At 36.0% G+C, this 18,775-nt stretch overlaps 2 protein-coding genes across 2 annotated transcripts in view; both read right to left on the reverse strand.

Annotated features, from left to right (window-relative positions):
- The window catches only part of LOC306849103 (adherens junction-associated protein 1-like), a gene marked incomplete at its 5' end in the record, with an annotated part of 112,568 nt that extends 105,582 nt beyond the window's left edge, over positions 1 to 6,986 (reverse strand). Inside the window, one exon of the mRNA XM_079383952.1 lies at positions 6,857 to 6,986. Within this exon, the coding sequence (XP_079240078.1) occupies positions 6,857 to 6,986 (130 nt within the window). The remainder of the gene's footprint in view (positions 1 to 6,856) is intronic.
- Positions 1 to 18,775, reverse strand: part of LOC306849709 (uncharacterized protein) — a 919,849-nt gene that overhangs the window by 696,019 nt on the left and 205,055 nt on the right. The gene's annotated exons all lie outside the window — the stretch shown is intronic.

The following is an 18,775-nucleotide window of genomic DNA, read 5'->3' on the forward strand; positions in this document are numbered from 1 at the left end:
AAAAGTGGCAAGTGCTGACTAAAATCGCTACTTCATATCTGTTTGGCTGGCTTTCCATTTCATATTTTATTATTTAGTAATATATTTAGTAGTATATTGTTATATAAATATTATTACCATTTAAAATAATATTTTAAAATGTTAAGTATTTCTGTGAAGAAACGGATCATATTATTATCACAGTTGAAAACAGTGCTGTGTAATATTTTTTGTGGAAACCTTGATACATTTTTCTCTCATGAATAGAAGATTCAAAAGAACAGGATTTATTTAAAATAGAATTTATTTGTAAGAATCTTAACTGAATAAAAGGAAATAATCCTAACTGAAATCCTTGCTGAATAAATGAATAAAAAAAAAATAATAATAATTTGAACCCTGCAAAACTGTTTTCAAACTCTAATAATCCACACTATATATTATTTATTATTAATAATTATTTTTATATTTTTATATTTAATATTATATTCATTTTATTATTTGTATTACTAAATAGTATCATTTTTTATTGGTCACTGTAGATGTTTGTCACATTATCTATTTCTGTCAAACTTAAAATTAATAAGTCAATAAACAGAAATAAGTAAAAGTCTGGCTATTTAAGAATAATGGTACCCATCTGAATCCACTGCTTTTAATAATATTTTGATTTGAAATGGGTGAGATTCATACCTGAATTTCACATGTGGGCCCCGAGGCTTAGCATGTCAGAGCACATGTTAACTGCCAGAGCAGAACACTGACATTTGAATCCATCTTGATTGGAATTCTCAGAACTGAAGTCAAGCTTTTCAGGTTGTGCTTCACTGTCATACCACATTAAAATTACATAGGAGATTTTAATTGTTTTCCTGAATTTTTAAATCTAGCTGTCATATTGTATTACTAGGCCTTAATATATTATTGCATCATCATCTTATCATGTTATAGTGTAATATATATAATTCACAGGTGTTCACTGAGGTCCTAGACTCAACGTCCAGCGAGTTACACATCAGACAGTACCAGAAGTTGGCAGTTTCAAAATGGGTCAGCCAATCAGAAATGACCTCTCCAGTATAGCTCCTGAAGTTTTTCTCTTACATGTGTATCTGAGAAAACCGTATGGGCCTCAAAACATGTTCTTTAATCATGTGTTGGAAAATCCACAAGAGGAAATGGTTTGTGTTGTATGTAGGAATGGGACTTGGGAAGAATGTAATGATTTGGATTCCAATTATTCGGTTCCACAATTGTAGAGTAGTAAAGCATACTTAGTAAAGCATTAATGTATGTTTAATTAAATACAAATGACAAAACCCATAATCTACATATTTATATGCATATGTTGTCATATGAACAACCAGTCAAACCTGGCTCATTTGGAGTGTTCGTTTCAGAACCTGGTGCGTTTTCTTCCTTTGTTTTCTTTCCCTGCACCTAAATAATCAGCCCAAGATCGCCTGAACGAGATGGTCTCTCTCAGCCAGATTGAAAACAAACTCTGGAGCGTTTCGATTGTGGTGAGAAAGCAATCCAGCCCAATGGACCAACAAATCAAGCTGTATCATAATCCATAATGGGAAATGTGTTACGTAAAATGCTGCAGTGTTTGATTCTGTGGGTGAGCACATTAGTTATCGCAGTTGAAAACCAAAGAGAGCCTCTTCATCTTAAACTGTTGTGTAATTACTCTTCTCCAAAACAAGAATGTTGTCCCGAAGAAGCCTTGATTCCCGCTCTAGCTGGTAAGTCGGTTAGAGCGGGAATATAAAGGTTTGTTTGGACAGCATTCTTGTAATGATGCCTAAATTCACAATAAACCCGCAGAGCTAACTTCTTGATGGATGAAGCTATGAAGAACAGGTGTACACTGACCAATGAGAGGACAGTTTTATTCATATACAAGATGCATCTTGCATAAACACATTTTGGTTCGTTCTGAAATGTTGCATTGTATAAGCGAAACTGAACCAAGAGGGAAATGCAACATTGTAACAAGCCCCTGTTTTGGAAAAAAGCAAATGATATACAGGTCTGGAAACGGCCTTGCTGTATGGGTCACAGAAATACCTATAAAGACTTCTAAAAAGAACTGGTTTATTAAGAGTTGTTCTTTCAGTGATGGGACTACAAAGCAAAAGGAACAGTTTGTTTTTCAACCATGAATGCTGACGTCTGAACGTCTGTTATCAGAACCATTTTAGTGGATAAGAAGTATTTGACTATTTTAATGTCATTTATATAAAAAAAATAATAATCAATTCCAAACCCTACTCAAGATATCTCTTTTTGGTTATTATGAAGACTAATTAGCACAGGTAAATAGGATACATTTTGTAACGTCAATAATACTTGTCCATATTTCCATATCACATTTCCTATACTCACATAGTCTTATATACCTAAAACTATGTTACGTTCACATTAAAGTCAGTGTCAGAGGACTGACTGTAAGCCAATGCAGAAGTGTGTGATGTGAAGCGAGTGAGAAGACAAGACAATTTATCACCGTTCATTACCTCAGTACCTTTTTTAGTACAGGAAAATTTGGATAGACTGAAAAGCTGGACTTAACTTTAGAAATCTGAGTTATTTAGATTTAGTGTTATTTTCCACTTTGAAAATAACATTTGGAAACGCATTTATGTCTTACACAATTTAATTTCTTTCAGTCTTTCAGTCCATCATTCATTCTTTTGATGAATCCTGAAAGATGAACGTACTTATCTGCCAATTTCTGCAAATTAATATAGAAAAGCAATAAAATTGTCAGTGTTTGTAAGAGACTTTTCCTCTTAATCCAAAGGCTTACATTCTTCTTTACATTGTATATTCTGTCAGTTGCTCTCTTTCTTTGTCTCTGGATCCAGTGACCTAAAAAAAATTAAGGGCAAACAAGACAGATCGATAGTGTTTTATGTGTTTTCACCTCAGCAGGACACCCCACGGTGCAAAAAATACTTTTTCTAATTAGACTTAGACCCTTAATGGCTCTGATTTTGGCCTGAGAAAAGAAAGAGCGATGCCAGTCTAATTGTCTGGTGATGCAATGTTTTAATTAGATAAGTTAACAGGCAGGCAGTATTCTCCACTGGCGTCCCCATCATTAACTATATTCATTATCCCTACGGCTGCAGTGGCGATTGATCATGACAGATCACACGGGAGAGACTCAGGCCGGAATCCAATAAGAGCCAACGTCATGAACCAGAGGGGCAGAATTAAACGACTGTTAGAGCAGACGAAGGAAGACTGATAATGCACAACAGCCAGCGACCCCAGATAAACTGAGCTTGGTTTAACAGATTTACATGATATCCCATCTAAATACTTCTGTTGCTCTGAGATGCTATCATCCCATCAAAATATTTTATGCCAAAATATTTTATCTGCAGGGGAAAAGATCAAAGCTCTTAATCATAATGTCAGTATTTAAAGGATAAAAAATTGTGTTGTTTTTGTTTTATGTACTTTTGAAGTATGCAAAAATCTAAATGTAACTTTCCTCTCAGGCAAACCAATACATCTTTTGATCTGTAAATCATAAGAACTCTATTTTAATTATGCATCATGAGTAATGCTGATGAAAGACAACATATTCAGGTTCAATGTATTATTTTTATGATGGATGTCTGGATTCAGTGCTGGATTCAGTACAGCCACTTCACTTTGGATTGTGGGTAAATTGTGTTTCTAACGAGCCAATTAGGAGGTTTCATGCTAAAGCACACACGTGTCAATAAGCAATTAATGAAGACAGAGGAGGAGAAAGAAACAAAGCAACAGGTGCCACATAAAATATTACCAATTCTTTAGTTCTTTCAAAAGGAACTGGCTTAAAGTCTTTAAGCGTTAGTACTTATACTCAAAAAAAGTCTGCAAGCTGCCATATTTGCTCATGACACTCATATTCTTCTTCAAGTTTTTCTATGCCATTCACCTAAGCAACTCAAATAACTGAGGCATGCTATTCAGCAAAACTTGTTTCTGCCATGAAAAAAAAAAAAAAAAAGTAATTTTCTCACATTTGGGAGAGGGGGGGGGGGGGGGGGCATAATGGTGAGATACTGTATAAACTCAGAATTGCAAGATGTAAACTCACGATTTTTAGAAAAAAATAATTGCAAGATGGTTACTTGCAGTTGCAAAATATAGATTTGCACCAAAAAGGCAGAACTGTGAGATAAAAAGCAATAACTGGTTTTATTTTTTATTCTGTGGCAGAAACTGACCTCTTGGTTGTACTACAAAAATATTTGCTTCCTGCAAAAAACATAAAGTAATAGTTATCGTTAAAAATAATAAAAATTATAATAGCATGTCCCCTCATTAACAACTCAATTAACAACCATTCTATATTTAATGTTATGCGTCAGACTCTCTGAAATTATACCATGCATTTAGATGAGTGTTCTGGTCACAGATCCTAGCCTGATGTTGACAGTTACTGATGTTTTGTTGCAGTTCTCAGTGTTCTGGATGGTGCCTTTAATGTTCTTGTTAAACCTTGCTTGTTTTGAAATGTGATAGAGAATGCTTGTCTGTGTTAAAGATAAAAATACAGAGGGGGTCAGGTGAGGGAAAAGATTACAGGTAATTGTTTTCAGTTTGACAAAAGATGTATGTAGATAATCAACTGAATAAATGGAAGCTCCTGGCTCCTGGTTAGTCTAAAGTATTGGCCAAATGAATCGATGAGAACTGCTTATGCACAGCATTGAGCTTTAATCAGGCTGTCCAGTGGTATTCAATAGTCACTGTCTGCTAATAAAAATGCTGCAGATGAATCTCTGTGACAGAAAAGTATTAACAAGGTTGGAAATAATATTGAAGGAACAAAGCTGTTACGTTTGTTATAATTATAAAAATGATCTTGGCCTGATTGAAGCATTTAACCATCATTTCTCACCCTTGTTTTATTCTGAACTTGACCATTTTTGTCTGTGGAACACAAATAGATTTTTTGAATAATATGGGGGGGGGGGGGGGGGGGGGGGGTATTATGCAGTTACAATTATCGGAGGTTCTCAAGCTTCCAAAGATATGTAAAAGTGTCATAAAAAGTATCAAAGTAGTTCACACTGATTTATGCAAAAATTCACCTTTTTTGTTGCACAGAAGAAATAAATCATATGGATTTGATATGACATGAGGGAGAGTAAATAATGACAGAAGTTTTGAGTGAACTTTTCATTTAAATGATCTGCCTTGTAATCTTCCTTCGCATTATAGTGTCTTTTCACGAATTGCTGTGTCAATAAAACTGACTGTATCTTGGAAAGAGACTGTAACAGACTCATTAAATTGCAGAAAAGCCAAGCAAGACGGTGCTACGTGACCAGAAATGTCTGATGCGAGTCAGTGGGTGGGTATGCACACATTTCATACTTTGTTCATTTCTTGTTCTGAATACGCATGTGATCGCAAGCTGTCACAGAAATGTCTGAAACAGATCATTGGCATTCATGAAGCAGAAATGAACAGTGCTAGTACACGTTCAACAGTGTGAGCATCTCTACTTTCATGGTTTGTAACCGCTTTCATCGTGTAAACATCTCTGCCTCTAATCAATGTTTTGACAGTGTAGGCTTTTTGAAAATATCTATAAAAAAATATTCAGTAATAAGGGCATCTGTTTATTTTCTTGGCAGAGTAAATGATGTTTTTTAGTGTTCAGTTTTGTTTTTACATGGTATTATTAGGAGAAAAAGCTATCAAAATATAACATTCATCTAAGACAGGGTTATAATAGTTTACTCAAATTAAAACCATTAAACAGTTTTATTTCATTAAATAAAATAAACATTATCTGATATAAAATAAAAGACTACAAAAAATGTATTTTATTTCAGCTAGTTCCCAGGGCAACATTTAACATTTTTATTTCGTTTAACTTGGTGCACTAAAATAAATAAAAATAAAATGTCTAAAACCTAAACAATAAAACAACAACAACTAATAAAAATGACAAAAACAAAAAACAAAATGACTAAACCTAAAATTAAAATGAAAACTGGAAATATAAACTATAATAGTATCTCAGTGATTTTTAAGATAAATCATAAATCAGTTATGCAAATCAATGCAGCTGAACAGGGTTATTTCAGTATCATTTTTAGTTTATATATATATATATATTAGCTTTTATTAGTTTTGTATTTTTGTTTTAATTTAAGTTCAAATATTTTTGAAGTGTGTTTTCTGTTTGTATTAGTTTTTGTATTTTAAATTTGTCTGCATATTTATCATTCATTTTTATTTCAAGTTTGTTTTAATTATTTTAGTGGTCACACTTTAGTTCATGCAATTAACAAACCATTAACTACAACTTTTGCTTCAATAAACTCCTAATTTGCTGCTTATTAATAGTTAGTAATGTAGTTGCTAGTTATGTATTGGGTAGGACTAGGGATGTAGTTAATGTGCTTTTTAAGTACTAATAAACAGCCAATATGTTAATAATATAGGCATGCTAATAAGCAATAGTTAATAGTTAGAATTTGTGCCTAAAGTGTTACAAATAAACTAAATAAAATACTTCAGTTAAAGTTTATTTGAAGTACCACAAATTGTTTTATGGTTTTAGTTTTAGTTTAGTAAAAACTGCAGCTGACTGTACATTATCTCTTGCATGATTCCAAACATTATTAGGCTAATTATTATTTCTACCTCATCTTGTTTGGCCCCTACCTTAAAAACCTCAATTTCAGCGCTTCCTCATCATCCACACACTTCCAGATCAGCATGTTTGATATAATATATTGGCATAGTCCCCTATCACGTTTTGATGAGCTGGGACTGATTTAGAAGGAAGATATAATGATTATCTGTCTGTCAACAGAAAAATAAATGTTTTAAAACCCAATTTTCTCACTTTCAATTACCAGCCCATGAAGGGGAGGCAGAGAGGGGTTTGAAGAAATGAGCCGTGTGACTTCAGTCCACTGTCTGAGTGAGTGAATGAGGTACTTAGCCTCAGTGAGCCTCTCATTCTCATGGCTCATTTTCAGCATTATTTTATGTTGACGAACGATGGCTTCATGAATATTTACATTTGATCTATTCAGCCAAAAATGAGCAGTAGGCTAATTCATTGCAAATGCACACATTTTATAAATTTCTATCTTAACTGTTCAATACATTAGTACCACAAAAGTTATTTCATATGGAGAGTAGATTGTGAAAAATTATGCTTAATATTCAGTTGCCATGCACAATGTGATTGCAGCTATAAGTGATGGGGTTTTAAAGATTTTTGAAAATTTAAAATGAGTATTCCATTATTAAAATTTCTTTTGAGGTCTGGTTTTGCCAAAGGCAGATGGCAAATGTTCATGAGCAATCATGAAACCTAAACCCATCTGTGACATCACATCCTTTCTGTGTGGGCCTTTATCAGGTGCTTGGCTGTCAGTTATCAAGCCTGAATGTTTTTTTTTTTTGTTTTTTTTTTTTTCTTTCATTTGGGTCTGTTTCCTCTCCTCCTCATCTTTTGAGTTTATATAATGGCATAATGTAGGACACTGGCCCGCCAGAAGCAATATCTCTCCTTGGAACACTTGCAAGTGTGAATGGGGAGGATCTATTTCAGGAAGTGGGTTAATGGTAAAAGGAAGTAGATTCATTTTTATGAATAAACAGCATTATTTGTGTCATAAGCTGTGTCCAAATTCCAAAGTACCTTCGTTCTGCAGGCGTGTAGAATAAATACTTTCCTGGATATACTACATTTCCCATATTGCCAATCAGTGTCCTTTGACAGACTGTGTTTTTTACCTATGATGAACCAATGGCAAAAAAATATTTTTAAAACAGAGACAATTGGTATATTTGAAAAATATTTGATAAAAAAAAGCTTCTTACCTTATTTTTCAGCTTTTGGATCTGTTGTCTCCTCAGCTCGTCTCTGTTGATTACTTCAAAATCTTATACACACGGTAAAAATGATTTTGAAGTTGTGAAACTGAACTGTTTTACAAGAAAATACTAGTCTTTATACTTAAAGTGTCATGTTTAATTCAATGTGTCACTTGCCATTTCATTGCAATTGTTTTTGAAATTTATTAGCAATTTCTGAGTGAAATTTTTTTTTATCCCCAGTGGGTTATCGGGTATTTTTGCATGCTGTTGATAGTGTTGCCTACAGGTGAGAAAACCACACGAAGGAAATTTATAATTTTATTTATATCTAAAAATGACAGAAATACTTTCACCATGATTCCTATAATAGCTGAGGGCCTCTCATTTATTTATTACCCCAAAGTGATTTTTATTCCATGTGCAATATTTAAAAGATCTTTTCCCAGCAGGATCTACTAGTGAAGCAAATACCAACACATTTAATCACAATCTCCTGCCCCCGATACAAATGTCATCCTTATTTTTCATGGCTGAAAATCCAATTATCAAACCAGCTGAAGTTATGCTACAAAGTTCATGCTGGCAACACAACAGCTTGTCTGGGTCAGAGCGAGAATGGGATTTTTCAACATGCTGCTCATAATTGAATTTACTCCTCTGATTGTCGGCTCGGGAGATCTCATCCCACTGACGAGCCCAGAGTTATGTTTGAATTTATGGAAAAACAAGTGTGACTGTTAGCATGCGTGTGAACCGCATGATGAATTGGTAATGGTGGAGGGACACCGGGAGCATCTGAATGTCTTTATCGGATTGTCTTGGGCGTGACTCAAAACTGCATAATTGAATTATATTATGCAGCTCAAATGACTGGACGCTATCAGTCTGTCCAAACATTTGATGAAAAATCATGAGCTAGGAGAACAATTATTAACGGTCTGTTTCAGGTTGGCACATGTGAGATGATCCTAAATGTAACAAGCATGTTAATGATGGAGGACCTTACAGTAAACAGCATGCAAGATGTATTGACTTGATGTTCTTTGTTTTTACAAGAGAAATGGGCATGCACCAAAGATAGTTATAGTCATGCTGTAAATGTTGATTTTGAAATAAGAAAAATAGGTTTTGTTCTTTTTTAATTTAAAAAATCAGTTTTTCCATTCCATAATTATTCACATAGTTTTTCCAATAAATATGCACTTTTTTCTAAGTAAATTAAAGATCCGCTTTTATTTTTTTGCTAATTAAAAAGGTTTTGCACATGAAGAAACAAACAGCCATTTTGGAAAATATGAATACAATTACAGAGTGAGTGCAAATAGCATGCCTTGTTGGCAGAGGATATTTGCACTAACTCCACCCACTAACGTGTGGCTGGGATGGACAACATTACCAGTGTTGGAGAGTAACTAGTTACATGTAACGGAATTACGTAATTTAATTACAAAATAAAAGTAATTGTAATCAGTTACAGTTTCTGAGAAAAAATGTGTAATTAAATTACAGTTACTTATGAAAATGTTAAGGATTACAAAGGGGGTTACATCTGCTTTTTTTCACATACACTACCAGATTTAATTGATTTCTTTCATAAATTGCAGTGACTGTTCTAAAATATGAAACACCAATGTTTCAGGAGTTTAGAGCATGCTTATTCGATAACTTTGTTATTTCCTATATGGGTTTATGTATAGCTATGCTTCATTTTTTAAAGATTAACGATGTTAAAAGATTAAGATGTTTTTTTCCAAAGCATTGTTAGATTCCAGTGTTTCCTGTCATAGCTATGCAAAGATTTGATTTAAAAAACAGTATCATAGCTAATAAAATATTTCTTGTTGTAAATATGTATTTAACCACAGAATGATCTGAAAGTAAAGGTCACTGCACACTGGGTCTGAGATTTTCTCGTGCGTTTTTCCGTTTTTTCGTATTCCTCATCCTTTCCTATCAAAATACATGCTACGGATGCGAAAACGCTGAAAATCAAACCTGATTCAATTTTTTTATGATGGACGAAAGTTTTGGAGGCAGTGTGTAAACGTGATTGACACAATGTGTCTCAGTGTGCAATGACCTTAAGTCTGATTTTGTGGTGGCTGTGCTTCAAAGGGGACATTGGATGCCCATCATCCACAAGTTGGTATGATTCTTTAGGGTCTTCATGTAAGGTCTACAACATACTTTGGTTAAAATTCCTCAGTGGTTGTGTAAAACAACCAGTGGTGGAGGAAGTACTTAAGTTTAGTACTTAAGTAAAAGTACAACTACCCTGCAAAATATATACTTAAGTAAAAGTATAATTACTACATCAACATCTTACTTAAGTAAAAGTCCTAAGTACATACTTTTAAATTTACTTTAAAGTATTTTTTTAAGTAAAAGTACACAATCGGTTGTCTCAATGTCTGGGCTGTTCAATTGTAATAATCACAAACAATTTCTATTGTGTATTGGAAAGGGTAGTTGAGCAAGCTCTCTGCAATACTGACACACTGTAAAAATCTGGTTATTTACTTATTATTACTCATTAAATAATAATTAAGCTAATCCAATTATGACATACAATTTATTTTATTTTTAAAATTGGTTTGATATTCGCATATACTTTGCGCTAAATTGCTATATATATATATATATATATATATATATATATATATATATATAAATATAAATATAATATATATATATTTGCAAATTCAAAAAAATGTCATGATATTGACGAAAAACAACTGTCATAGTGCAAAATTGTTCACAATCGAATCAAACCTAGATATAGTTTTAACTGCATGCTTACTTGCGAATGTCAACTAAATACCCAATGTTGAATGGTAAAGAAGCTAGGGGCCGTATAAAAAGTTTGAAAAATTTTTAATCGAGTCAAAACAAACAGCTATTTTAGCCAACTACGAATGTACAGATATAGCAGTAGTTTGCTCATCTCCAAAAATGTAACGTACTAGCAAGCTATCGTCCCTGCTGTGCTAATAACCAGCTAATGAAGTTGCCCTGTTAGGGTACCACTAACTTACGTCAAACAAATATTATACTGGTGTGATATTTTTGTTATGTTGACATCCGTTTTTCTATAACAGTCATAGCACCATGTCATAGCAAGTTAGTAACTTAAATATGAATAGCTACCATTGCATGTCTTACCTCTATATGTTTCTTCAAATTTGAAGGGGAGTTTTTAAACGCCAACAGTTCTTTGCGTTGAGGTAGGCACTTGACACATTGAAAACGCCAGGAGTCATTCTTTGAACCTTTAAATTCAAATAACTTGCTTAAATAAGGCCAGGGGTGTCTCTCAGAATCAGAGCTGCAGGGCACAGGCTCAAGCTCAGTCGACGTTGTTGGCTCTTCGTCCATGTTTGATATTTGGTGTCCTTTTCTTCGATTTACATCAGTTCTGCTTGTGTTGTTTCAAAACGTGAGCTCACTATTTTCGGCGTGAGTTCTTTGACCAATCAGATCTCTGATCTGTTTCAACGTGCATTGGCCAGCAACGCCAAAACGTCAGTCGACCAAAAAAATTTTATGCAAGATTTGGAAGGATGTAACGACACGCATTTTAATAATGTAGTGGAGTACAAAGTACAGATAATTGCTGAAAAATCTACTTGAGTAAAAGTATAAGTATGCATTATTTTTTTTACTTAAGTAAAGTATAGATACGTAAAAATTTACTTAAGTACAGTAACGAAGTACAAATACTTCGTTACATTCCACCACTGAAAACAACTCCCTTGCTCTGTTCACAGCGACTCATTTTGGGCCATGTCCCTTTAAATGCTAATGAGCTCTGCTCACCTGCCCCTTTCTTCCATGGAAGAGCAAAGGCGATTTGCAAATAATCATAAAAAATATAAAGCGTCAGACTTACTTCTTATGGAGGTGCAGCTGGATCACGAACAATGGATACTGATCTATCCTTGAGTTTAAACTTTTTAACAAAACCTGCATTGAATTGTCCCTCGTTCAGAAAGCAGTCTGGAGTAAAATTATTTGTGCAGACATTAACAAATTTAGGTGTATTCGGTGGTGCATTACAATTAAAAACAAAACTAATGCACTACGTCCTTAGTGGCTCTGATGTCAGGACAAAATTAAGATTCTTATGTTCTTCTACATCACAAAACTACAAAACACATGGAATGCTTACAAGATGTTGTTGCTAAAGCTGTTAGAGCGTGGAGAAAATTATGGACTTCGTACAACTGCCTGAGGGCGAAAATATGCTAATATTGGACAGTACTTCAGCGGTTGTGGGTGCGGCCTGAGCAAAATGACATCATACTGCTCAGAAAATCAAAACGGCTTGATAATTGAGACTGTTTAGGATTTTGGAGGATTAAAAAAAGGAGTGAATGGATTTTTATCACTGTAGGGTGGTTGTGTCCACACACTGCTAAGATACATTTATTTGCAAACACCATGTAAAAGTGAATTTTGCATCCAATGTCTACTTTAAAATTGAAATATAATCTTAATTCAAGAGATGAAGGATTTCGAAAGTGTTACAGTAATCAGTGTTGAGTACTACTGTAAGGTTTAACTTGCCTGGTTTACAGGTTTAATGTTTACATGAAAACATCAGAAATTTAGAAAAGTAATCAAAAAGTAATCAAATGTAATCAGTTACATTAATAAAGTAATTGAAAAGTTGCACTAATTACATTTTAAATAGAGTAACTTGTAATCTGTAACCTATTACATTTCCAAAGTAACCTTCCCAACACTGAACATTACAAAAGACGGCTGTCAGTCAATGGCTTCAGGGAAGTAGATGATAAAGCGCATGACGAATTCTTTGTGATGTAAGCAAGTTCGAATCCGCCTTTTGCCGAACTCATTCTTCTACCTTTACACATCTCTTATCACATCAGAAAGGCATTTGTTTTCAATAAATATGAAGAAAATAATCAAAAGAGAGGGTAGAGAGGGTTTTATTCTCCCAATAAGGCAACATCCATTTAATAATTCTAATAAAAATGATCATTTACACACAATACGTTATTACTGCATACTGTTTTACAATGTACTACAATACTGAGGTGCAGATATTTGCCACTGTTTGCAATTAGTAGTATAAATAGCAGAAAATACTGCTATTTTAACATAGTGTAAATAGCATCTATCGCTAGTGCAAATAGCCGCTGCCATACAATTATGTACACTCACATGAGATGAAGAATCCAGCCACGTCATATATTAATATTAACAACAGAAATACATTTACCTCGTATCACTTTTAGAATAAATACAGGGACATCAAGCACCGAACACAGGCACAAAATGCCGCAGCTATGGCAATCCAATCACGTTTCTAGACACATGAAAATGTATTATGACTGAATCCAAGAATGTCCATTTTGTTGATGTTTCTGAGACAGAGAAAAACAAACATGAACAAAACTAACATTTAGTATACAACTTTGGTGACAGCAGTTCACAAACAAATATCATACATCCATGCCAATAGGTGTCGATATCAAGTACAAATCACTGGAATGAAGAACAGCCTCATTTAAAGAAAATAGTTTGAGATTTAGATTTTTTTATGGTGAGTTTCTGATGTTAAAGTTTTGATGCTGATACATATCTTTCAATTACTTTTCCCATTTATGGGAAAACCACATCAGAAAGTCACCAGAGGTCATGAGAAAGCAGTACCGGAAAAGATAAAAGCAAATGAGCAGCGACTTTGAAGTGGAAGTTTGGGGGATGAGGCTATTCTGATTATGCTCTTTGGTAAGTCACTGTTCTGTATAATTCATGTTACACCTTTAAAATCAAAATGCAATTTAAAGGCTCTCTGTCAGAATCAGTAACTATCAGATGGCTAGATAGAGGAAAAGATCTGTTTTTGCACTAAAAAATACTGCCTAACATCACATACTGTACAGTAAACTGACAGGATTGGAAGTATGAGCAGGGAGACTCCAGTATTCAGTAAAAGATTTGTTTCTTGCTTCTTTGACTTTCTTGTCAGTTGACTGGGTCAGGCTATCTCAGAAAAGCTGCTTGCATACAATGTGAAGGCTGAGTTTAAAGATAAATAACCTTACCTATACAATTTCGTGCTGTTGTTTTCCCTCACTTTCAACCAAACAAATGTTATCAGGGATGAATGTTTTTCAGGGTATAAATATAGATAGGCTGCAGATGCGATGTGGCCTCGATATATTTCCTGTAATCTTGTGAAACTGTAAGTGTAACTTTTTCAAAGTTTGTTTTAAATATTTAAAGGCACTTACAGATGATCATATAGTCTCAAAAACTGACCATAATCTTTGACCAAGCAGCTATGGTATCAACAGAATATTCTTTCTGTGATCTAACAGCCTATTCTGATAGCCTGGTATGCATCTCATGTATGTTGTGTATTTGTGTGCGCAATGCTATCATTGATTCCCTATTTGTATAGTTTGTGTAGTTCTGTAAATTCGCACAGGCGAGCGGTGCTTATTAATGCACCGCATATACTTCTGAGAGCACAGATTCAGGCCTGCCACAGATATTTCCACTCGTTTCTGGAAGCGGAAAGCTTTTAAAGTCAAATTATCACACACATCTTCCTGTTTGCCAGTGAAGATGTTTGAACTCTGTGTGGAAGTTTGTGTGTGTGTGCACGTGTGTGTGTGTGTGAGAGAGAGAGAGAGAGAGAGAGAGCACGCACATATATATATATATATATATATATATCTCTCAAGCCGCACTCCTTCCTTAAGAAAACTCCAGAGCGCTGCTCACAGATAGCTTCATCCTCAACTCGACACCCCTGAAAAGGCTTCGGTAAGCCCTTCCGCACTCAGTCTGAGACTGACTGACTGACTCTGTCTGGAGGCAGGGTGCAGGGTGCAGATAACACTTCCTCTCTCAGTTTAGGAGCTGAAAAAACTCTGTAACTCTTGAGAAGAGGAAATGAAGCTGTTTTCCAACTGGATTCTCAGTGTGACAGACTCAACCACAATCAGGGGTTGAACTGAGTAAATCTGCCTAATTAATGCAACTAATGAATCATATTCATATGATGTATTTTACATATACACTTCATTCAAAAATTTGGGACCGGTATAATTTTTTTTTTTTAATTTTTTAAAGACTTCTCACCAAGACCATAAATACAGTGAACACTTTATTGTGAAATATTATTAACATTCAAATATATTTTCTGTTGTAATATATATTTAAAGTGTTTTTATTCCTGTCATGTCAAAGCTGAAATTTCATCAGCTATTACTCCAGTCTTCAGTGTCACATGATCCTTATTTCTTATTCTTATTATCACAATTGAAAAATGTGCAAATATATATTTTTTTGGAAAGCAAGATGCATTTTGTCAGCATATTTTGATTAAAGTTCAAAAGAACAATTGAAATAGAAATCTTTTGTAACATAAATGTCTTTACTGTCACTTTTACATTTATTCATTTAGCTGACGCTTTTATCCAAAGCGACTTACAATTGCTATATAGGTCAGAGGTCGCACGCCTCTGGAGCAACTAGGGGGTTAAGTGTCTTGCTCAGGGACACATTGGTGTCTCACAGTGGATTCGAACCCGGGTCTATCACACCAAAGGCATGTGTCTTATCCACTGCGCCATCACCACCATACTTTTGAGTAATTTAATGCAGCCTTGCTGAATAAAAGCATTAATATATATATATACACAGTCATGGCCAAAAATATTGGCACCCTTGGTAAATATGATCAAAGGAGGCTGTGAAAATTAATCTGCATTGTTAATCCTTTTAATCTGTTATTTAAAAAATTCACAAAAATCTAACCTTTCATTGGAAAATAAGAATTTAAAATGGGAGGAAATATCATTATGAAATAAATGTCTTTTGAAACCTCCATTTGCCAGTTTAACAGCTCTAAATTTTCTCCTATAATGCCTGATGAGGTTAGAGAACACCTGACAAGAGATCAGAGACCATTCCTTCATCCAGAATCTCTCCAGATCCTTCAGATTCACTGCTCCATGACAGTGCTTCTTCTCTTCAGTTCACCTCACTCATTTTCTACAGGTTCAAGTCAGAGGACTGGAATGGCCATAGCAGAAGTTTGGTTTTGTGCCCAGTGACCCAGTTTTGTGTTGTTTTTGTGGTTTGTGTTTGAATTATTGTCCGGTTGGAAGATCCAAACATGGCCTATTATAAGATTTCTAACAGAATCCATGATGCCATGTGTCTAAACAAGATGTCCAGGACCTCCAGCAGAAATATAGGCCCACAACATTAAAAATACAGCAGTCTATTTCATTGTACACATGGGGTACTTTTTTATCCCTGTGTTCACCAAACCCATCTTAAGTGTTTGCTGCTAAAAAGCTCATTTGTTAGTTTCATCTGACCATAGAAGTCAGTCCCATTTGAAGTTCCAGTCATGTCTGACAACTGAATATGCTGGAGATTGTTTTTGGATGAGTGAGGAGAATTTTTCTTGAAATCCTCACGATCAACATGTGGTGATGTCGGGAAAGCCGATTAGTCACCAGAAGAGACGGACGACAGCTCGCGTAAGTGTTTTAAATACTTGGTCGCAGTTCTATTGTTTAAATTATTTACTTGCTGCTAGGAAGAAATAGATCATTTCCTACCTATTTCTACTCTGCATTTTCGTTGGGGTTTTTATGTTTGATTGCACTTACTGGTAATTAGAATAATTTTGCCTGTGTGATTGTGCAAAGTGTTAGTTTCGTCTTGAGCTATTAGCAGTCCTTTAACCTTATTGGCTGGGCTGATCAGAAGCCGACCACAGCTGTTTTCACTCTAGTTTCTTAGACTGTATTTATTTGATGTCAGAGCGCTGACGCGGAAGCATCAGCGGAGGCATTCAGCCTCCTCGTGTGAAGACCAACGAGTGTAAAGACAGACGACTTTTTCCTGCGCGACTTGGAACGACACCGAGCACACACTTAAGTATCGTTTTTATCTTCCCTCACACTTTCCTATCCTCTATCCTTCCACGTCTATCATGTGTTTCCAAACCATTCCGGTTCTCTCTCAACCTCGCTCTAAAAACACACGCAGAAGGCTATGTAACCCTGCTAACCTGCGCCCTATCTCTACATCTTCCACTGTACCTCTTTCTTTCTCTGTGGGTCTTTGGAATTGCCAGTGAGCTGTCAACAAAGCCGACTTAATTTCTGCTTTTTCTTTACATTCCACACTCAGCATCCTGGGCTTGACTGAGACCTGGATTCGTCCAGAAGACTCAGCAACCCCAGCTGCTCTCTCTCACAATTTCTCTTTCTCTCACAACCCTAGGCAAGTTGGCCGGGGCGGGGGCACTGGTTTGCTCATTTCTAACAATTGGAAATACTCTACCCACTCTCTCCTATGCAATCTCAACTCATTTGAATCTCATGCCATTACTGTAACAGCTCCTATAAGACTCCAGATTGTGGTAATCTACCGTCCCCCTGGCCAAATTCTAGCAACCTTCCTAGATGAGCTGGACGGACTGCTGTCCTCTTTCATGGAGGATGGCACTCCACTCTTAGTCTTCGGCGATTTCAACATTCCCCTAGACAGACCTTATGCTACAGACTTCCAGTCACTCCTAGCTTCATTTGATCTCAAATGCCTCACCACTACTAGCACGCACAAATCAGGCAACCAACTCGACTTAATATACACACGCAATTGTTCTACAGATAACATTCTGGTCCAGCCACTACATATCTCTGACCATTTCTTCATTACATTTACTTTACATTTTGCTACCCAGGTACCACCATCTCCCTTACCAGTAATTTTCAGACGCAACCTACGCTCCCTTTCCCCCTCCCTTCTTTCTGCTGTAGTATCCTCCTCTCTTCCCTCGCCTACCCATTTCTCTTCTCTGGATGTGAATGCAGCTACTGACACTTTATGCTCTACCTTAACCTCTTGTCTAGACGACATCTGTCCTCTCTCCTCCAGGCCAGCACGGGCTGCCCCTTCTAACCCCTGGTTATCCTATATTCTTCGTGAGAATCGGAGTGGCAGAGAGAAAATGGTGCAAATCAAACGATCTGTCGGACCTGAGTAGGTATCAGTCTTTGCTTTCATCTTTCTCTACTGAAGTCCACACTGCCAAATCCTCACATTTCCACAACAAGATCAACACCGCTCCAGACATGCGTAATCTCTTCAGAACATTTAATTCTCTCCTCTGTCCCCCTCCTCCACCTCCCACCACTTTAATAACCGCTGACAACTTTGCCACTTTTTTCACAGACAGAACTAGAACAATCAGTAACCAGTTCTCAGCTCCACAGGACCTCCAATCAACCACATCCACTGCTCTAACTCCCATCTTCTCCTTCTGTCCCCTCACCGAGGCAGAAGTATCCAAACTTCTCCTCTCCAGCCATCCTACAACATGTCCTCTCGACCCAATCCCCGCACACCTTCTCCAAACAATCTCTCCCACACTCTTACCGGCACTCACACACATTATCAACACATCTCTCCTCACAGGCATCTTCCCCACAGCATTCAAGCAGGCTCGGGTAACCCCACTGATCAAAAAACCTACATTAAACACTTCTCTTTTAGAAAACTACAGACCTGTCTCTCTCCTTCCATTCGTAGGGAAAACACTCGAACGAGTTGTCTTCAACCAGCTCTCACGATTTCTTTCACAGTACAACAAACTGGATGCTAAACAGTCAGGTTTCAGGAGTGGCCATTAACAGAGACTGCGCTACCCTCAGTCACTGAAGCCCTGCGAATTGCAAAGGCCGATTCCAAATCATCAGTCCTCATTCTGCTGGATCTTTCTGCTGCTTTTGACACTGTCAATCATCAGATTCTCCTGTCTACCCTCTCATCACTGGGCATCACTGGGATTCCACTTCACTGGTTTGAATCCTATCTCACCGGTAGATCTTTCAGGGTGGCCTGGGGAGGGGAGGTATCCAAACCACATCAG

Source organism: Barbus barbus (genome assembly GCF_936440315.1).
Source record: "Barbus barbus genome assembly, chromosome: 29".
Lineage (NCBI taxonomy): Eukaryota > Metazoa > Chordata > Actinopteri > Cypriniformes > Cyprinidae > Barbus > Barbus barbus.